Here is a 23,078-nt window from a genome sequence, read left to right on the forward strand (position 1 = left end):
AACATTTTAATTCAGAAATGTAAAAGTTAAGATATATGACTTCCCTGGTGGTACAGTAGATAGGAATCCACCTGCCAAAGCAGAGGACATGGGGTTGATCCCTAGCTGAGGAGATTTCACACACCATGGAGCAACTAAAGCCCATGTGCCCAAAAGACCCCAAATGGCCAGAGCAATCTTGAGAAAGAATAATGGAAATAGAGGAATCAACCTTTCTGACTTCAGACTATACTACAAAGCTACAGTCATCAAGACAGTATGGTACTGACACAAAGACAGAAAATATAAATCAAAATAGAAAGGTTGGAGATAAATCCATGCATCTATGGACACCTAATCTTTGATAAAGAATTAAAAAATATAAAATGGAGAAAAGACAGTCTCTTCAACAAGTGGTACTGGGAAAACTGGTCAACTACATGTAAAAAAATAAAAGTAGAACACTTTCTGACACCACACACAAAAATATACTCGAAATGGATTAAAGACCTAAATGTGGACCAGAGACTATAAAACTCTTAGAGGAAAACATAGAACCATCTCCAACATAAATCACAGCAAGATCCTCTGTGACCCACCTCCCAAAGTAATGAAAATAATAACAAAAATTAACAAATGGGACCTAACATAAAAGCTTTTGCACAACAAAGAAAACTATAAACAAAGTGAAAAGACAGCCCTCATAATGGGAGAAAACAATAGCAAACGAAACTGACAAAGAATTAATTTCCAAAATATACAAGCAGCTCATGTAGCTCAATACCAGAAAAACAAACAACCCAATCAAAAAGTGGGCAAAAGACCTAAACAGACATTTCTCCAAAGAAGACAGATAGCTAATAAACATCACTCATGTTCAACATCACTCATTATTAGAGAAATGTAAATCAAAACCACAATAAGGTATTATCTCACACCAGTTAGAATTACTGTTGCTGTTTTTCAGTCACTAAGTCATATCCAACTCTTTGTGATCCCATTGACTGCAGCACGACAGGCTCTTCTATACTTCACTATTTCCCTGAATTTGCTCAAACTCATCTCCATTGAGTCAGTGATGCCATCCAACCATCTCATCCTCTGTTACCTCCTTCTCCTCTTGCCCTCAATCTTTTCCAGCATTAGGGTCCTTTCCAATGAGTCAGCTCTTTGCATCAGGTGGCCAAAGTATTGGAGCTTCAGCATCAGCCCTTCCAATGAATATTCAGGGTTGATTTCCTTTAGGATTGACTGGCTTGATCTCCCTGCTGTCCAAGGAACTCTCAAGAGTCTTCTCCAGCACCACAATTCAAAAATGTTAATTCTTTGGCACTCAGCCTTCTTTTTGGTCCAGTTAATTTTATGTTCCAGCCATCATCAAAAAGTCTACAAACAATAAATGCTGGAGAGGGTGTGCTGCTGCTGCTAAGTCACTTCAGTCGTGTCCGACTCTGTGCGACCCCAGAGACGGCAGCCCACCAGGCTCCCCCATCCCTGGGATTCTCCAGGCAAGAACACTGGAGTGGGTTGCTATTTCCTTCTCCAATGCATAGAAGTGAAAAGTGAGAGTGAAGTCACTGAGTCTTGTCTGACTCTTAGTGACCCCATGGACTGTGGCCCACCAAGTTCCTCCGTCCATGGGATTTTCCAGGCAAGAGTGCCGGAGTGGGGTCCCATTGCCTTCTCCGGGAGAGGGTATAGAGAAAAGGGAATCCTCTTACACTGTTGGTGGGAATGCAAACTGGTACATCCACTATGGAGAACAGTGTGGAGATTCCTTAAAAAACCAAGAATGGAACTGCCATATGACCCAGCAACCCCACTGCGGGGCATATACCCCGAGGAAACCAGAAGTGAAAGAGACACATGTACCCCGGTGTTCACTGCAGCACTATTTACAATAGCTAGGACATGGAAGCAACCTAGACATCCATCAGCAGATGAATGGATAAGGAAGTTGTGGTACACAGACACAATGGAATATTACTCAGCTATAAAAAGGAACACATTTGAGTCAGTTCTAATGAGGTGGATGAACCTAGAGCCTATTATACAGAGTGAAGTAAGTCAGAAGAAGAAAGACAAATATTGTATATTAATGCATATATATGGAATTTAGAAAGATGGTACCAACGATCCTACATGCAGGGCAGCAAAGGAAACAGAGAGGTAAAGACCAGACTTTTGGCCTCAGTAAGAGAAGGAGTGGGTGGGATGATTTGAGAGAATAGCATTAAAACATATATAGTGCCATATATAAAACGTATAAGCAATGCAAGTTTGATGAATGAAGCAGGGTACCCAACGTCAGTGCCCTGGGAATAGGGTGGGGAGGGAAGTGGAAGCAGGGTTCAAAATGGGGGGAGGCGGGGGGGACACATGCAGCCGACACTATGGCCAACTCATGCTGATGTATGGCAAAAATCATCAAAATACTGTAAAGTAATTATCCTCCAATTAAAATAAATACATTAGTTTTGTTGTTTAAAAAAGCCCTTGTGCCACAACTACTAAGCCTGCACTCTAGAGCCCACAAGCTGCGACCACTGAAGCCCGTACGCCTGAAGCCTGCACTCTGCAGCAAGAGAAGCCACCATGCACCACAGCAGAGAGCAGCCCTCACTCACCAGAAAAGCCACAGAAAAGCCTGTGTGAAGCAACAAAAATGCAGCACAGCCAAAAACAAATAGATGATAAAAAAGAAACTTCATTAACAAAAGGAAATTAAGCTATAATTTTCATTCAAATTAAACAATAAACAAACCACAAAGTAACTAGAAGGGCCTACAAAAAAAAATGCTTTGCTAAACTACAAAAAAAAAAATGCTTTGCTAAAGTCTTAGCGATATGCTAAGACTTGTGAATTTTATAATGGATGTTAATAAGATGTATCCTAGACTCAAGTGAAACTCTACATGACATCATGTTAACACTGTGATTTGAAGTGAGTCATATTTCTAACCAATAGCAAAAATGAAAGAAGTTAATTTTAAACAAATTCACAATACTCACAATTTTCACACTCAGGCTTGAAACTCCATGATCATGAAGTTCATCCTCAAATAGGAGAACTTCTTCGAAAAACTTAATCTGTTCTCTGGCTTTCAATTTCTCTGTATCTATATGATCTGTTGTAGGTACAACCTGAAAGAAAAAATTTAAGAATGGGCACATAAAAAAAAATTAAACAGTTTTCCTACCAATGTTTTCTGCATACCCAGAGCATGGTTCTAAATTTTGATTTTATAGGTAGACACACAACATGAGATATATTCCTTGTCCCTGAAAAACAGAAAATGTCCAATATTATAGCTTCACAACACATACAGTCAAAATTCATCATCTCATTCAAATCATGAAATAGGACACAGTAAAATCAACTGCTCTATTGTGACTATGAGAAAATTAACTATCTGAAAATTAGTCAATGTGAAGAATAAACTACTACTATCATAGAAGTTCAAAGCAGTTTGGTGCTATAAAAGTCTACTTATAAGACATTTTTTGCAACTTAAAAAAAATCTTTCCTATAAGAATGATGTTACATAGTTTAGATCTATCTCCAAGTCTACAAACAAAAGTGTTTTAAATATTGAGATAAATAAGAACTTTAGAGAAATTTTAAGGGAAACTCCTAGCATTCCAAAGAGCTTTAGAAGATACTGGCTATATTTTTTTCTAAGTATTATTTTACAGCTACAAGACACAAACATATAAAACCCAACAAAAGCACCAACAATCTCAAGGTGGGTCACGTCAGTAATTCACTAAATCCAAGTATCTCCTAACGTAACATGAAAGTATGTTTTGTGGTACTATTCAATACTACATTCATTTTTACTATAAAATGTTCAGCTTTTCAACTCTTTAAAAAAGCTGTATCATGAATAAACACAACAAAGCAATGCCTGCCAAACTATAAGTATTTGGTATATGGTAGCTATTATTGTACTTTACTTAGAAGCTGTGAATAGGTCATTTTTTTTTCATTCAAGGACAGAATTAAGAAATTTAGAGTAGCTTCAGAAAACTGGATAAGAATTAGAAAAATATGACAATGGATGTCTAAGTGATTACACAGACTTTGTAGGAAAATGGTTTTAGCTCCCTGTTAAGTAATGCAGAGGAGGAAAGGGTGCTATGAAAGAATCTGGCAGTTTGATTCCCAAGAGGTGAAAAAAATGTCCATAGTTCTTCCATGTTTACTTAGAGATGATATTTTAGCTCTCTACAATTTTATTTCAACATCCAGCAGACATGAGACCACAATGGAGGTGAAACTAAAGGGGGCGGAAGGACGGTGAGGGGTAGGGATAGGATTTAGGGCATATGACCAGTGCCTTGCATCACCTGCATGTTTGTGATCTATTTAAGACAAAGGTCCGTGCCTCTAGGACCGCCTAAGAGCATAAAACTTTAGTTAGTATTAAATAAATACAACTTTTAATTCCTTACTTTTTATTTAGTTTTAGTTCAAAGGAACACATTTGAAAGATCCTCCTTATAGATACATCTGATTTCCAAAAATTAACCATTACATCTCGTTAGTAAATGGCCATTTCACTAATATTTCAAATAAGCCTTCAGTAAGTGATTGGTGAACATGAATCCATCCGTTTGCCAAGTGAGTTCTCATAAAATGTTTGAAACAGAAAGACAAAAAATAATTAGATAACACGTGGATTAGGGAAATTCATTATATTTAGCTTAGCTATATACTATTTTCTTCATTAATAAGGAAAAATATGTTTAAAACTTTATATATCTCAGCCTTTTTTCTTCCTCAACTCCACTTATCTCCTCTCTAAACTCAAGCATCTGAAGAGGTAAAACAGTTAAACTTAAGAGATACTGAACATTTCTGGCTTCTGGCATTGTCAAAATAAATAATCTAGACAAACTTTCTTGCTGAAAGTGAAAGGTAAAAGTGAAAGTCGCTCACTTGTGTCAGACTCTTTGTGAGCCTATCAACTACACAGTCCATGGAATTCTCCAGGCCAGATTACTGGAGTGGGTAGCCTTTCCCTTCTCCAGGGGATCTTCCCAACCTAGGGATCAAACCCAGGTCTCCCACATTGCAGGCGGATTCTTTACCAGCTAAGCCACAAGGGAAGCCCAAGAGTAGTAGAGTGGGTAGCCTATCCCTTCTCCAGCGGATCTTCCTGACCCAGGAATCGAATTGGGGTCTCCTGCATTGCAGGCAGATTCTTAACCAACTGAGCTATTAGGGAAGCCCAAGTAAGCTAAAGGCAATTTAAAAAGCGGGATGAAAAAAAAAAAAAAAAAAACTTCTTAAAAGCATTATACAGCCAATGAAGTGAAGAAGGACTGGACTGAGATCTGGAAGAGGACTGGAGTCCAGAAAAGTGACACTGTTCAGTCTTCACCAGGAGCAGAGGCCTTGGAGAATTCCTTGCCCTGCTCCCAGTTTTGCAAAGACATCTCAAAGTACTACAGTGGATCCACAACTTCTTATATTACAGGCCCACTAAGCTAAAGGCAAAGGAGAAAAGGAAAGATATACCCATTTGAATGCAGAATTCCAAAGAATAGCAAGGAGAGATAAGAAAGCCTTCCTCAGTGATCAATGCAAAGAAACAGAGGAAAACAATGGGAAAGACTAGAGATCTCTTCAAGAAAATTAGAGATACCAAGGGAACATTTCATGCAAAGATGGGCACAATAAAAGAAATGGCATGGACACAACAGAAGCTGAAGATACTAAGAAGACGTGGCAAGAATACACTGAAGTGAAGTGAAGTGAAGTCGTTCAGTCGTGTCCGACTCTTTGCGACCCCATGGACTGTAGCCTACCAGGCTCCTCCGTCCATGGGATTTTCCAGGCAAGAATACTGGAGTGGGTTGCCATTTCCTTCTTCAGAATACACTGAAGAACTATACAAAAAAGATCTTCATGACCCAAACATCCAGGATGGTGTGATCACTCACCTAGAGCCAGACATCCTAGAATGTGAAGTCAAGTGGGCCTTAGGAAGCATCACTACGAACAAAGCTAGCAGAGGTGATGGAATTCCAGTTCAGCTATTTCAAATCCTCAAAGATGATGCTGTTAAGGTGCTGCACTCAATATGCCAGCAAATGTGGAAAACTCAGCAGTGGCCACAGGACTGGAAAAGGTCAGTTTTCATTCCAATCCCAAAAAGCAATGGCAAAGAATGTTCAAACTATAGCACAGTTGCATTCATCTCACACGTTAGCAAAGTAATGCTCAAAATTTTGCAAGACAGGCTTTAATAGTACATGAACCATGAACTTCCAGATGTTCAAGCTGGATTTAGAAAAGGCAGAGGAACCAGAAATCAAATTGCCAATATCCACTGGATCATAGACAAAGCAAGAGAATTTCAGAAGAACATCTACTTCCGCTTTATTGACTAAGCGAAAACCTTTGACTGTGTGGATCACAACGAAGTGTGGAAAATTCTTAAAGTGATGGGAATATCAAACCACCTTACCTGCCTCCTGAGAAATCTGTATGCAGGTCAAGAAGCAACAGTTTGAACTGGACATGGAAAACAGACTGGTTCCAAATCAGGAAAGGAGTACATCAAGGCTGTATATTGTCACCCTGCTTATTTAACTTATATGCAGAGTACATCAAGTGAAATTCCGGCTGAATGAAGCACAAGCTGGAATCAAGATTGCTGGGAGAAATATCAATAACCTCAGATATGCAGATGACACCACCCTTATGGCAAAAAGTGAAGAGGAACTAATGAGCCTCTTGATGAAAGTGAAAGAGGAGAGTGAAAAAGTTGGCTTAAAACAACATTTAGAAAACTAAGATCACGGCATCCAGTCCTATCACTTTATGGCAAGTAGAAAGGGAAACAGTGGAAACATGAGAGACTTTATTTTTGGGGGCTCCAAAATCACTGCAGATGGTGACTGCTGCCATGAAATTAAAAGATGCTTACTCATTGAAAGAAAAGCTATGACCAACCTAGACAGAACATTAAAAAGCAGAGACATCACTTTGCCAACAAAGGTCTATATACTCAAAGCTATGGTTTTTACAGTAGTCATGTATGGATGTGAGAGTTGGACTATAAAGAAAGTTGAGTGCCGAAGAATTGATGCTTTTGAACTGTAGTGTTGAAGAAGACTCTTGAGAGTCCCTTGGACTGCAAGAAGATCAAACCGGTCCATCCTAAAGGAAATCAGTCCTGGATATTCATTGGAAGGACTGATGCTGAAGCTGAAACTCCAATACTTTGGCCACCTGATGCGAAGAACTGACTCATTGGAAAAGACTGATGCTGGGAAAGACTGAGGGCAGGAGGAGAAGGGGACGACAGAGGATGAGATGGCTGGATGGCATCACCGACTCGATGGACATGGGTTTGAGCAAGCTCTGGGAGTTGGTGATGGACAGGGAGGCCTGGTGTGTTTCAGTCCATGGGGTCACAAAGAGCTGGACACAACTGAGCAACTGAAGTGAACTGAACTGAAACCTCAAGCTCTGATCCCATAAAAGAGGTTAGCAAACTAAGACTTCAGGCCAATGTGGTTTGCTACTTAGTTTTGTATGAATGCAAGCTAAGAATCATTTTCACATTTTTTCAAATGACTGTGGGGAAAATTTTTTTTAATATTTCATGAATAAAAAACTATATGAAATGCAAATTTCCATGTCCATAAAAAACATTTGTTGAAACACAGCTGTGCCTACTTGTTTGCATATTGTCTATGGCTGCTTTCAACTACAACAGCACAGCTGAGTAACTGCAACATAACTCTATGGTCCTCAAAGCCTGTAATATTTACTATCTGATCCTTTACATAAACAGATTGCAGACCTATGGCCTTGACTATGAATGCCCTTAGTAGCTTATGAGAAATAAACAAAAATCCTCTGTGGAGGAAAATATCATCATCCTAGGATTCAAAGAAAATAAGGTATATTAGGAGTCAGTTCAGTTCAGCCGCTCAGTCGTGTCCGACTCTTTGCGACCCCATGAATCGCAGCACACCAGGCCTCCCTGTCCATCACCAACTCCCGGAGTTCACTCAGACTCACGTCCATCAAGTCAGTGATGCCATCCAGCCATCTCATCCTCTGTCGTCCCCTTCTCTTCCTGCCCCCAATCCCTCCCAGCATCAGAGTCTTTTCCAATGAGTCAACTCTTCACATGAGGTGGCCAAAGTACTGGAGTTTCAGCTTTAGCATCATTCCCTCCAAAGAAATCCCAGGGCTGATCTCCTTTAGAATGGACTGGCTGGATCTCCTTGCAATCCAAGGGACTCTCAAGAGTCTTCTCCAACACCACAGTTCAAAAGCATCAGTTCTTCAGTGCTCAGCTTTCTTCACAGTCCAACTATGACATCCATACATGACCACGGGAAAAACCATAGCCTTGACTAGACAGACCTTTGTTGGCAAAGTAATGTCTCTGCTTTTGAATATGCTATCTAGGTTGGACATAACTTTCCTTCCAAGGAGTAAGCGTCTTTAATTTCATGGCTGCAGTCACCATCTGCAGTGATTTGTTGGTACTGATTTATTAGGAGTCTAGACACCGTAAATCAGAACCAACAGAAATAAGACAATAAAAGACACTAGAGACTCTAAATGCTGAAAATAACGAGGCCCAAGCTATAAACAACAAGGTACACTAGTTTTATTTCAAGGAAATAAAATTAAGGTTGAACATATCAAAAGAAACTAGGACATACTTTTCAAACAGAATTGTGATCAGGCAAATCCTGCTGGGGGTGCAGGGGGTGATGACAATCTTCTATTTCTTTTACTCTGTGGTTACATTAAACTGTATTTTCATATTTCATGAACTTTTATAAGTTATTTCACAATTTTCAAAGGCTTAAAAATGTACAAATATTCAAGCTAAAAATATTCTTGATACCTTGCAAGAAAAGTAAGTCTTGGTCACATCTTTCAAGTGAACGTCTCTCTATCTCTCACATCAGATGAAGGTTTATAATAGGGAAATTACTTGATATAAATACTTTCATATTTATCATATAAAGTTAATTAATAGCAAATGTTAAGAACCCAATGTTAAATTTCCTTTTCAAAAATTATTGAAAATAGTGTGTGTGTGTATGTACATCCCATTAGGAAATACCATGAAACTGCTATGTTTTATGGTGATTTCTTTCTTTAAAAAGAAAAAGAGATACAACTCCCATACTATAATTCACTGGTTTTTAGTATGTTCACAAGACTGTGTAGACATCCCTATTACCTAATTCCAGAACATATCATCACCCCAAAAAGAAACTGTCATACCCACTAGCAGTCTCTCTCCATTCCCCACTTCCCACAGTTCCTGGAAGCCACTACTCTAATTTTTTTTTATAGATTTGTTTTGCAAATCCTTCTGGAATCATATACGTGTAACTTTGTGTCTGGCTTCTTTCACTTGGCATAGCATTTCCAAGGTATGTATCACTGTTTTGTTTCTTTTTCAAGACTAAATAATATTTCACTGTCTAGATATACCAGTTTTGCTTATCCAATGATGAACATCTGGGTAGTTTTCACATTTTAGCTATTATGAGTAATGCAGCTATGAATATTTGCATATAAGTTTTTATGTGGATATATAGTTTTCTCTCTTGAGTGTATACCTAGGAGTGAAATTGCTGGGTTACATGATAACTGTGTTTAACTTTATTTAATTGCTGGTGAGAAAAAATGAGTAACAAGAAATCTACCATGTAAATCATTTATAAGTGTACAGTTCAATAGTGTTAATTATATTCACATTGTTGTCAGACAGATCTCTAAAACTTTTTCATCTTGCAAAACTAAAACAGTATCAGAATTGTTAACCTACACTTCTGTGGTAAACAACTATAAAGAAGCCTACAGTATTTATATATGTTCTTCTTGCCTTTTATCTTACAAACTCCACTCATTTCCAATGTTTGTGTCAGCACGTTACCCCCACCCTCCCACTTAATTTACTTTTAAAGCTCAAAATATTAAAGATTATATACAAATGGCCAAAAAGCATATGAAAAGATGCTCAGCATCACAAGTCATTAGGGAAATGCAAATCAAAACCTCTCACACACTGCTGGTAGAATGTGAAACGTATAGCTGCTATGGAAAATCGTACAGAGGTTCCTCAGAAAATTAAAAATAGAATTATTACCATGTGATCTAGCAATTCCACTTCTGGGTATACACTCGAAGAAATGAAAGCGGAATTCTGAAGAGATATTTGCACACCTATGTTCATAGCAGCACTATTCACCATAGTCAAGAGGAAGTGAATGGAAGAACAAAATGTGTATACATGCAATGGAATATCATCCAGCCCTAAAAAGGATGCGAAGTCTGACACATGCCACAACATGGATAAGCCTTGAGGACATTATGCTAAGTGACACAAGCCAGCCACAAAAAGGCAATGTATGGTTCCACTTACATGAGGTATCTAAAGTAGTCAAATTCACAATAACAGAAAGGAGAATGGCAGTTGCCAGGTGCTGAAGAAGGAAGAAATGGAGAAATTCATGTTCAATAGGTATAGATTTTCAGTTTTTAAAAAGGAAGTTCTGGAGATTGGTGGCACAACAGCATGAATATACTTTAACACTAATTAATATGCTTGAAAATAACTAAGATAGTAGTTTTATGTTATATACATTTTTATCAAAAGGAAAAAAGAAAAAGAAAATTTAAGATACTGAATCATACTAAAATAACTGGGCAAATGTTCCAATGTGCTTTAAAAAAAAAAAAAAACTTTTTAAAATGCATGCACACTAAGCATGTTTTATTCCTAAAACACAGTATCAATAGAAGAGGCAACCTTGTACTTCTATCTTCCTGTATATCCAATTTATTTATTTAATAAGTGAAAGTTGCTCAGTCATGTCCAACTCCTTGCAACCCCATGACTATATAGTCCATGGATTTCTCCAGGCCAGAATACTTGAGTCGGTAGCCTTTCCCTTCTCCAGGGGATCTTCCCAACCTAGGGATCAAACCCAGGTCTCCCACATTGCAGGCGGATTCTTTATCAGCTGAGCCACAAGGGAAGCCCAAGAATACTGGAGTGGGTAGCCCATCCCTTCTCCAGTGGATCTTCCTGACCCAGGAATCAAACTGGGGTCTCCTGCATTGCAGGCAGATTCTTTACCAACTGAGCTATCAAGGAAGCCCATTTATTTTATAGGAAAGAAAAAAAAAAAACAGCCAAATGTTGATAGGTTACTATGGGCCAGGTACATATTATGCATTTGACCTGTTTTCTCATAATATCCTCATACCATAATCTAAGAGAAGTGCCCATGGTAGCCCAGACAACAAATGACAAGGCTGGGTATGAATCCAGCAAGGTCAGTATTACTCCGTGACTGGCTCTCTCTCCTATTACACCATGATACAACTGAGGGTAATGGGTTAAACAATCTGAAGAGTGAGAAAACATTAAATATACACACACACCAGAAGCCACCAGCAACTAAAAAGCAAAAATTTAAGGGCAAAGGAAAGGCTTCATTCTAATGCCTCATTCTCTGATATTCTTACTATACATATAAAATACCTTCTCCTACACTGGCATACACTTCCTATATATACTAGGGCTTCTGAATAAGTGTTCTGAGGAACAGCTGAAGGATTAAATAATTAAAAATCTCAAATAATATTACAGGTCAAAAATATATATATTATAGGTCAAAAAATCCTTAGGTATTAAAAGAAAGTTAAATGTAAAATATGTTCCTATGAAAGTGATCTTCCGCATGTAACAAATGTGCTTAACAATAAGCTCTAGCATCAGTGTTACCCTACTAAGAGATACACACTTAAAGATCTTGAACCCATTTCTCTTCATCTACAAAATGAGAATAATGCCTATCTAACAAGATTATTTTGAGAGTTAAGCAACAAAGTCCTAACAATTTTACCTGGAAAATAGTCACTATTTTTTAAGGCAACAAAGGAACACATTTATCAACTCTATTTAGATCATAAAGCAAGAGATAAATACTATTTAGACAATGTATCTACTTTTATTTTTGGTATTTCAATAATATTAACTTGACATTTGAAATATGATACTATAATAATAGCAGCTGCTATTAAGATCTAATTGTGTTAACAGACACTGTGCTATAAACACTTAATACATATATTCTTTACTACATCACAACTGGTATTATCCTTAGTTTACCAAAGGCTTGAAAGTGAAAATGAAAGGTGCTCAGTTGTGTCCAACTCTTTGTGATCTCCTGGAATTCTCCAGGCCAGAATACTGGATCTTCCCAACCCAGGGAGGGAACCCAGGTCTCCCACATCGCAGGCAGATTCTTTACCAGCTGAGCCACAAGGGAAGCCCAAGAATACTGGAGTGGGTAGCCTATCCCTTCTCCGGCGGATCTTCCTGACTCAAAAATCGAACTGGGGTCTCCTGCATTGCAGGCAGATCCTTTACCAATTGAGCTATCTATCAGGGAAGCCCAAAGGCTTAGCAAAGATTAAATTGCTTTTCCAAGCTGTTAAGTACTGGTGCTGAGATTTGAACTAAGGTCTGCCAAAGCCTCAGCTCCTGACCACTAATGAGTGGTTGATCATACTGACATTTGTCAGCAACACCTTAGGACAAATCAGATGACAGGGTGAAGTGCCAATGAAGAGCACTGAGCATATGCCTTTCACCTCCTACTGCTCTCACACTCCTGTCTCCCACAAAGAAAGTCATCAGTATTGCATAAGGGAAAACAAATTCTCATTTCCTCACTTTCTGCAATGAAACAGCAAACGGTCTACACACTTTGAAAAGTTTTTCAATCAGGAATGAAAAGAGGGAATATTAATCTATAAAGTATTAACAGACTAGAATAACCTTCCTCCCCCATTAGACTGTAGTGGAGGGATTATTTGTCTGTACTCTGCTGTATCCATGACTCTATGTAGCTAAGCTCCCAATACGAGGCCTGCCGGTTCCACATTCCTAGTGTCATTTACCATGAAGTGAATCTCTTCTTAAGCAGGTCTTATACAGATGCAGTTTAAAATCAATACAGAGTTTCAGAATTCACTGAAAACTCCCACAGATAATTTTATATCAAAATTCTGCTATAAGGTAGATATTTCTGTTTATCCAATTTACTTATAAAATAGAATCAGACAGATTAAATAACTTGCCTAAAGTCATACCTGATTCACACACAGTGCAGAGAGAAAAATAATCCCAGTTGTCTGACCAAAATTCCTCCCTGCCCACATATCCGTTTATCTGTAAAACTGCAAGCTACTAGCAAGCAGGGTTTGTCTAAAACACCTAATACAGTACACCAAGGACAATACATTTTAATGCTTCTTGATATTACATAATAACATTAAGGCAATCTGCCAACTACTACAACCATATTTTTAATAAAAATTGTTCCACTATGGCCTTCTTTTATTTTGTGCTGATAATCAATGAGCAAAATTCCCTCACAATAGGTTCTAAAGCCTCCCACAATACAAAGTAAGTAGGATGAAAGTAGCAGCATAAAATAACCCATTACTAGGAAGCTTTAATATTGAGACTATCCAAAGCAATCAATGATTTATAAAAGCAAAAAATAAGATTTACCTTTAACTTAAGTGATTCTCCAAGTAATGTTCCCTTATAATCCGTTGTATAGGTCCAATCATACGGTTTAATAACCTCTTTAGAGTGTTCGCCCTCCGTCCTCAAATACCAAAATGAGAAGGATCAGATTCAGTGAGGTAGAATATAGAACATCTGTATTCATTTTGTTGTTTAGCTGATAAGTCATGTCCAACTCTTTTGTGACCCCCTGGACTGTAGTATTCACGCATCACACCAAATTACATTCTATACATAATATAAAGTATCCTATTAATAAACACATATACTTGTCAAAATTCACTAATATAAGATCTTTCTTAGCTTTTCTGTACATGTATTGTTATTTAACCTGTTATTCATGAATTGATAATGTAGTCTCCCCAGTTAATCTGTATACTGCCTAAGGACATGGTTTTAAAGGTTTATACTTTTTTCAAAGAACCTAATACATAACAGGAACAAAATAAATAACTCTCGATTTGATTACAAAATAAAATACATTTTTCATTTTTCTTGATTTCAATCCTCCTTAGATTTTCAATGCAAATCATAAGCAAACATTTTTCTTCAAAAACAGGAACATTAAAGTATACAGTGTAATGTGTCTTCACTAAAGAACACTGAAAGCTCAAAAAACTAAAGCTTCCATAGCTCACCTCAACTATCATTCAATTTAACTCAAGAAGTACTAAAAAGGGGGTAATTGATCTCTTTTATCAATGAGAAAAATGAACTCTAGATTCAACTATCAAATTTAATAATAACACTAGCCCTTCATTCTAATAAAATATCACAACTGAATACTTTTTCAACTCTTTTCTATTTCAACCCCTAACTGCCCAGGTTCTCACCTGCTTTCCTGCCACTCTTCAGCACAGGCTACTTTAAGCATTCCTTGGTAGTTGTTCACACATCTTAATGCATCTGTAGCATTGAACTCAATTCCAAAGCCAGAGCCATGCTGGATTCTTAAAACATTGTCTCCAAACATCATTTCGGGGAGAGACGGCATATGCAATTCATCAGCTAACCTATGCGTAATCAAAAGGCAGGAGGATTATTTTATATCACTGTTGGCACTCTTGTTTCCTTCTGATCTCCACAGAATACCTTCTACTCCTAAGTGAGTTAAATAATATGATTTAATAAGATGATACAGTTGTGAAGTCTATAAATGCTTTCATCATCCATTGTCTTTGTGTATACCTTTTTGGCCTGTACTAGGTAGTGGGCTAAATAACAAGATAAGTAATAAACAAATGTACAAAAAATACATAATATAATGTCAGCTAGTAATAAGTGATACACGAAAATTGAAGCAAAGCAATGGAAGGGTACCATTTAAGGTAGGATGATCAAAGTCTGAGATAATTGAATCTGAGCCTCAAAACTATCCTGTGAGCTAAGAAAGGCTCAGAGAACTTAAGTAGCTAACTGAAATCACAGAGCTAGTAAGTGGTAAAACTAGGCCTCTTTCCATTATACTGGCCTGCTTTATAAAAACTTGGACCTCACCTGGCTAGTCTTATTACACAAGAAAGTTATATTAGACCTACTATGAGGCCAAGATCACAAATTATTAACTCACAGATATGTTACGACTAGCCTACACAGAATACTTTTTTAATATTTGAAATAACTGGCGAAATTATCGAGTTGCCAATAAAAATGGAGAGATTTTTGAGAAATCTGGACTTTCGGTTTCTCTTTGGAAAATAAAAAGGAAGATTTGGCCAATACTGCACCTGTATTTCCACATGACACCAACTGGCTGGAACAGAGTAGAGGCTTCTCTCTTTACGTGGGGTATGAGCTTGCTGGTTCACCAGTCCCCTTGACTCTTTAGAAAGCTGAGTTTGTAAGCCCTGTTTTAAAGATTTTTAAGTGGCTACTAGTTACTTCTGGAAAAAGTAACTCTACGTATAGGTTTTTTGTTGTTGTTGTTTAGTTGTTATGTCTGACTCTTTTGCCTACCAGAGTCCTCTGTCTCTGGCATTTCCCAGACAACAATACTGGAGTGGGTTGCCACTTCCTTCTCCAGGGGATCTTTCTGACCCAGGGATTGAATCTGTGTCTCTTGCATTGGTAGGTGAATCCTTTACCATTGAGCCACCAGGGAAGCCCTTTATGTATAGGTTACCATGCCTTATAACCCTATCACCTCAGTTACAAACAGGACATTCAGTTTAGGGATGGAAGTTCAGCTTCTCAAACAACGGCAATTATCTATGGGCTGGCAGGAACCCCTGAATTTTAGCCTGAGAACTCTGCCCAATACAGTCATGCTGAATTGAATAACGGCCAATTAAATTTATTCTGATCCCTCTTTTCATAAGTTTGGATGACAGTTAAATAAAGCACAAACCAAGAGATATGGCATGACACAGAACCATGAGGTAGAGAGGAGGGGAGAGTGAACACTTTAAGTAACAGCCAGAGAAGCAGACAGAGCAAAGGAGAAACTGAAAAATAAGGATAATAAGATTAGAAACATCTATAGTTGTTTTGGTCATAAGAACTGTTCATTTTCTGAGCTAAATCCTGTGTTTAATTATTTCTTCATGTACTATTAAATTCTCATCACTCAAGGCAACCGAGGTGGACAGGGATGGGAAGGGGGCTGAGGGGTGGGGCAGGGATTCTCTTTTCCTTGCAACCTGAAAGCATAACTAACACAGAGGCTCCATGGAAGCAATTTTCTAATTATCTTTTATATCAATTTTTAAATTTTATTGCTTTCAGAAAATTTTCAAAAAGTATTAGGTACTTTGTTCACAAACAAAAACTTTAAAATGTTATTTCATCTTTTCCTACTGATCAAAGATCATCATATTTAACAAACTTGTTAAGACAAGGTCCTCAAGTTCGAGGGTTTATACCTCTAGCTGCTCTAGAATGTAGGTATCTGCCCCTGAAACACCCTGATCCCTTTTTATTTTGTTTTAACCTATCAAAGGCTGGAAAAAGCAAACAAGCACACATCTTTAAACTGCATAATGAATAAAAAGAGAACAGGAAAAATAATAATAATTCATTTATTAGGGCAAAGAGACTGTAGGGATCTTTTCTCCTTCCTTACATTTCTAATACAGTTATAAAGTATGCAATAGAGTCCAAAGTTTAAAAATGCTTTGAATGAAGTTCTAATGGATCCTGAACAAAGCACAGGATTTTAGTGCAAGTGGTATATGACAGCTACTTTAGCAGATCAGGTTTTCTTTTTTTTTCCTTTTTTAAGACTTCCAGATTTTTGAAAGCTATATAGCTATACAGGTTAGGTAAGGTGAAACAATATATTACAGAATGTATTTTTACATAAAGCTAACAAAGATCTATGTATATCCCAAGACCACAATTATCCTCTTTCCAGTTGCTTTAAATCTATTCCCAATTAGACATACCAATCAAATATTGTAAAAACTATGCATAAACAAATTATTTAAACTTTTAATGTAAAAAATATTGATAGTAGAAACATCTATTTCATTCCTGGATCATCAAAGCCTCACCACTTTTAAGAATGAAGATGGGTTCTAATTTTACCATGACTGCCCAGAAGAGAAGTTAATGTACCACAGCCCCATGTTTCCATAGGCTTCCTATCTCTGCTGAATTTTCTGTTCTCACATAACAATTATATTAATTTTGGCTATGAAACAAAGAAAAAAACACTAAAAAATTAAAGCTGCTATTTCTTATAGGAAAACACCTTTGCCAGTAAAATTCTCAACTTGTTGCAAGCTTTAAAAGGTGATAATGAAAAAAGCAAATACACCCACTGAGGGAAACCAGCACTTGCTCACTTAGATTTTCAGAAGAACTATGTCAATTTACATTCCACCCTGGGGCAAAAATTAAGAAAAAAAAGTACCAAGAATTTAATCAAATTTATATTCTTTGACTCAAAATATCAGCTTTGGGAAATCTGTAATAAAGAAATAATCCCTAATGCAGGGAAGAAAAAACTACGTACATTAATACTCATAATCATCTCATTTATAACAATAAAGAAACAATCTAATGATAAGGAAATAAATAGTTATGTAAACTGTTGTCTGGGTTTCCCAGATGGTGCAGTGGTAAAGAATCCACCTGCCAATGCAGGAGATGTAAGAGACACGGGTTCGATCCCTGGGTCAGGAAGATTCCCCTGGGGTAGAAATGGCAATCCACTCCAATATTCTTGCCTGGAAAATTCCTTGAACAGAGGAGCCTGGCAGGTTACAGTCCAGGGAGTCACAAGACAGACATGACCAAGCGACTGAGCACACAAACAACTGTCTATCCAAATGATAAAACATTACAGAATCATTAAAAATATTTAAAAGGAGAATATAATAATGTTGAAAAATGCTTATGATACAACAGTAAGGAAAAAAATCAGGCTCACTGTTTATTCATCAGATCTCTGTGTTTATGTATATAAGCACATACCAGTGATCTAACATTTTAAGTTGCACATCTTTAGGGTGATACCTGATACCATTAATTTTCATCATAAATTTAAGTAAAATTTATTCTTTTGTTATTAGGAAATAGAAAATAACAAATACTAGAAAGATCAATACTCCCATGCAAATGCCATAGACATGACAGACAGCGAAAATATTATTTTAAAAAAAGAGAGAAAAGAAAATATGGTTTATATATACAACGGAATATTATGCAGCCTTTAAAAGTAGAAAACTCTGCAATCTGTGACGGCATGTATGAACCTAAGAACATTATGCTAAGTAAAACAAACCAGTCATAGAAAGACAGACACTACATGATTCCACTTATTCATAGAATCAAAGAGTGAAATGATAGTTGCCAAGGGTTGGAGGAAGGGAAAAACAAGTTGCTAATCAATAGATGTAAAATTTCAGGCAAGCAAGATGAATAACTTCTAGAGATCTGCTATACAACACTGTCCCTATAGCCAATAATAATGCATTCTAAATTTATTAATTTGTCAGGAGGGTAGAATTCATATTAAGTGTTTTTACCACAATAAAACAAAATTTTTAAAAAAAGAAAATATTAAATACTTAAAAGACTAAATAGGATGGATTATAATCAGAATAAACATTTCATAAAAAGATTAGATATAAATAACCTGCAACCACTGCAAAGTGCATATGAAATATAAACTAACATAAGATGTGATTCTGTGGATTTTCCCAACATATCTGAAAAAATCTGGTAGTCCTCTGAAATACTCCAGTTATATATATGTCAAAAAAAATACCTGCCAATAACTTACATTTCTTCAAACATCCTAAATTCAGAGTATCTTGAATACAGGCCAAACAGAGTACTTTAACCCCATTTTTAATGGCAAATTTTACTCTTTGTAACATACAGGTAATCCCAGGGACAGCGGAGCCTGGTGGGCATAGACTATGGGGTCGCACAGAGTTGGACATGACTGAAGTGACTTAGCAGCAGCAGCAGCAGCATGCCTATTTATAAGGTCAAAGAAAAGTCAGCAGTGGCCACAGGACTGGAAAAGGTCAGTTTTCATTCCAGTCCCAAAGAAGGGCAATGCCAAAGAATGTTCAAACTACCATACAACTTCACTCATTTCACATGCTAGCAAATGCTCAAAATCCTCCAAGCTAGGTTTCAATAGTACATGAACCAAGAACTTCCAGATGTGTAAGTTGGATTTAGAAAAGGCAGAGGAACCAGACATCAAATTGCCAACATCCACTGGATCACAGAGAAAGCAAGGGAATTCCAGAAAAATATCTGCTTCATTGACTGTGCTAAAGCCTTTGACTGTGTGGATCACAACAAACTGGAAAACTCTTGAAGAGTTGGGAATACCAGACCACCTTACCTGCCTCCTGAGAAACCTGAATGCAGGTCAAGAAGCAACAGTTAGAACCCAACATGGAACAACAGACTGGCTCAAAATCAGGAAAGGAGTACATCAAGGCTGTATATTGTCACCCTGCTTAGTGCTAGTTAGTGCTAATGAAAGTCTCTCAGTTGTCTCTGACTCTTTGCAGTCCATGGAATTCTCCAGGTCAGAATACTGGAGTTCCCAACCCAGGGATCGAACCCAGGGTCTCCGACATCGCAGGTGGATTCTTTACCAGCTGAGCCACCAGGGAAGCCCCTGCTTCTAAATTTATATGTACAGTATATCATGAAAAATGCCAGGCTGGATGATTGCCTGAATCAATAACCTCATACAGGCAGATGACACCACCCGGATGGCAGAAAGCAAAAAGGAACTAAAGAGCCTCTTGATGAAGGTGAAAAAGGAGAGTGAAAAAGCTGCTTAAAACTCAACATTCAAAAAACTAAGATCATGGCATCCAGTCCCATCACTTCATGGCAAATAGATGGGGAAACAATGGAAACAATGACAGACTTTATTTTCCTGGACTCCAAAATCACTGCAAATGGTGACTGAAGCCAGGAAATTAAGACACTTGCTCCTTCAAAGAAAAGCTATGACAAGTCTAGACAGCATATTAAAAAGCAGAGACATCACTTTGCCAACAAAGGTCCGTCTAGTCAAAGCTATGGTTTTTCCAGTAGTCATGTATGTTGGACCATAAAGAAGGCTGAGCACCAAAGAATTGATGCTTTTGAACTATGGTGCTGGCGAAGACTTTCAAGAGACCCTTGGACTTCAAGGAGATCAAACCAATCAATCCTAAAGGAAATCAATCCTGAATATTCATTAGAAGGACTGATGCTGAAGCTGAAGCTCCAATACTTTGGCCACCTGACGCAAAGAGCCTACTCACTGGAAAAGACCCTGATGCTGGGAAAAATTGAGGGCAGGAGGAGAAGAGGACGACAGAGAACAAGATGGTTGGATGGCATCACCGACTCAATGGAGACAAGTTTGAGCAAACTCTGGGAGTTAGTGAAGGACAGGGAAGCCTGGCATGCTGCAGTCCATGGGGGTCACAAAGAGTCAGATTCACTGAGCAACTGAACAACAAATTTATAAGGCCAAGAAGACAGGAAGCCTTTATAGGATTAAGATGCCTTAACTCATTAAAGGAAATTTCACTAATTCAAAGAAAAGTGAAAGCGTTAGTTGCTCAGTTGTGTCTGACTCTTTGTGACCTTGTGGACTGTAACCCACCAGGTTCCTCTGTCCATGGAATTCTCCAGGCAAAAATACTGGAGTGGGTTACCATTTCCTTCTCCAGGGGATCTTCCCAACCCAGAGATAGAACCCGGGTCTCTTACTGCAGGCAGATTCTTTACCATCTGAGCCATTATTAATTCAAAATTTTCCTAATTCACTTAAATATTAATATACAATAACCAGCGACAATCAGCTCAGTGGTTGTCCAGAGCACTTCTCAAAGCCAAACACGCATCAGAAAAAAAAGGTTAGAGTCACTGTTTGGTGGTCTGCTGCCGGTCCAATCCACGGCAGCTTTCTGAATCTGGGGGAAACCATTACATCTGAGATGTATGCTCAGCAAACTGATGAGGTACACTGAAAATTGCAAAGGGTGCAGCCAGCACTGGTCAACACGAAGGACCCAATTCTTCTCCACAGCAATGCCTGACTGCAGGTTGCACAATCAATGCTTCAAAAGTTGAATGAATTGGGCTACCAAGTTTTGCCTCATCCTCCATATTCACCTGACCTCTCACCAACTGATGACCACTTCTCCAAGCATCTCAACTTTTTGCAGGGAAAACGCTTCCACAACAAGTAGGAGGCAGAAAATGCTACCAAGAGTTCATTGCTGAATCCCAAAGCACAGATTTTTAAACTACAGAAATAAACAAACATTTCTCATAGGTAAAAATGTGATGACTGTAATGGTTCCTATTTTGATTAATAAAGATGTGCTTTATTAGTTACAACGATTTAAAATTCACAATCCGAAATCACAATTAGATTTGCACCAGCACTGAACTGAATATATACCACAATTTTATATATATATGGTGCAATATGTAGCAGAAAGTTATACAACAGAGGAAAACTCAGAGAATAACTCAACCTGTGGTGGGATGAAACAAAATTTTTCTTAGTGACTCTAAAAGAAAGTTACCTTTTTACTAATTATGATACTAAACATCCTTTCAAACTCTCTTCTGGTCACTTTCCTCTGCCTAAATCTGTCATTGCTCCCTAGAGTTTCACCTCATGACCTTTTTCTTTTCTTCTGGATGATTTCTAGACAATCTTAATGCACTCTCAAGCCTCCAGGTACCAACTGATGATTCCCAAACATAAACCCATAAATAAATCATCTTTTTTAAGCTCCAAGATAAGTGCCTAAGACATCTCCACTTTATAAACTACACTCAATTCATCTTTCAACAAACTAAACTCATCCTCCATCCAACACCTGCCCCCAACTGCTCTTCCTCCTGTATTTCTCACCATATCCAATGGCAAAACTTTCCATTACCCAAGCCAGAAATCTTGCCAAGGGTATAGATTCTTCCTTTTACCCTTACTCCTCCTATTAAGTGACCATCAAATCACTTAATCTCTAAAACCTCTCCTCTCCTCTCTACCCTTCTAACTGATCTCTTTCCCCGGTCCTGCAGCCCTCCAATCCAACTGCCACATCATGTTCAGATTCTTTGTTCAGATCCTTCAGAGTGTACATCTGATAATGTCGTCCCTTAGTATAAAATAACACCTGCTGGTAGTCAGATAAAATCCAACAAAACTCCTTAGCCTGGCATAAAAGTTCTCTCCGTGGTATCTTCGCTGCTCCGGAGCCTATCTGCCACTGGCTTCTCACTGCAGTTCTTCCCTTCTAATACCTCATGCTCTAATCACACAGGAACTGTTCTTCATGCCTCCCACTCTCTCTGACTCCCCTGGCTTTGTAAGTCCCCCTGGACCTCCCCATACCTTGTCAAGATTCAGCTCGGGCATCACAATGCATCACGGTTGTCACTCTCACTGGCCCTGCGGCGCTACACACGAGCCCAGCCCCACCCCATCCCACCGTCTTTAGTAAGATCCATTTCAGGCACCTCAATTTCCTGGATGCCTTGTTCCCCACCTCAAAAAAAAAAAAAAAAAATTCCCAAATAACCCTGCAGGTACACCTCTATCAATTCACACTGTACAACTGTGTCTTTCACAAGACTGTGAATTCCTCGAAGAAGAGGCTTTCATCTTCTGTATCTCAAGCGCCTGGCATGGCACCTGACATGTTAAAAACCAAGCATATATACCACCCCCGTTATTAACCCTCAAGAAAATAGGTCACAGCCACCCAGAAATAATCTAAAGGTGGCGCCGGCTTTGGCAGGTAGAGACCTACGGGAGGGGGCAGTCCACCAGAACAGTCATACTCTACTCAAACCCCGGCGGAGTGACTGTTTCACGAAGCCAGAGCCTGGCGAACCCGAACCGAAGGACAGGAAGTAGTGACAGGAATATTTCCTGGTGTTGTCAATTCAAAGGTCCCGTCCAGAGGGACACGAGCCTCCGCCCTAGAGGAGGGCTGGGGCTTCGCAGGCCTCGCTCTGCCTCCCGCCCAGGCCGAGCTCCAAGGCCCGCAACCCCGATCCCAGCCC

At 38.4% G+C, this 23,078-nt stretch overlaps 1 protein-coding gene across 3 annotated transcripts in view; it reads right to left on the bottom strand.

Moving 5' to 3' along the window:
- TIPRL (TOR signaling pathway regulator) overlaps window positions 1-23,078 on the bottom strand; it is a 71,047-nt gene that overhangs the window by 47,650 nt on the left and 319 nt on the right. Inside the window, exons 1-5 of one of the 3 annotated variants that reach the window (XM_059884804.1) lie at window positions 22,314-22,376; window positions 15,308-15,427; window positions 14,414-14,593; window positions 13,563-13,662; window positions 2,992-3,123 (exon numbers count right to left, since the gene is read on the bottom strand). In XM_059884804.1, the coding sequence (XP_059740787.1) occupies window positions 2,992-3,123; window positions 13,563-13,662; window positions 14,414-14,593; window positions 15,308-15,321 (426 nt within the window). In that variant the 5' untranslated portion in view covers window positions 15,322-15,427; window positions 22,314-22,376. Of the gene's footprint in view, window positions 1-2,991; window positions 3,124-13,562; window positions 13,663-14,413; window positions 14,594-15,307; window positions 15,428-22,313; window positions 22,377-23,078 lie in introns of those variants that run through there. The other 2 variants (NM_001079615.2, XM_005203402.5) reach the window with 2 other exon arrangements.

The sequence above is a fragment of the Bos taurus genome, chromosome 3 (assembly GCF_002263795.3).
Source record: "Bos taurus isolate L1 Dominette 01449 registration number 42190680 breed Hereford chromosome 3, ARS-UCD2.0, whole genome shotgun sequence".
Taxonomy (NCBI): Eukaryota; Metazoa; Chordata; class Mammalia; order Artiodactyla; family Bovidae; genus Bos; species Bos taurus.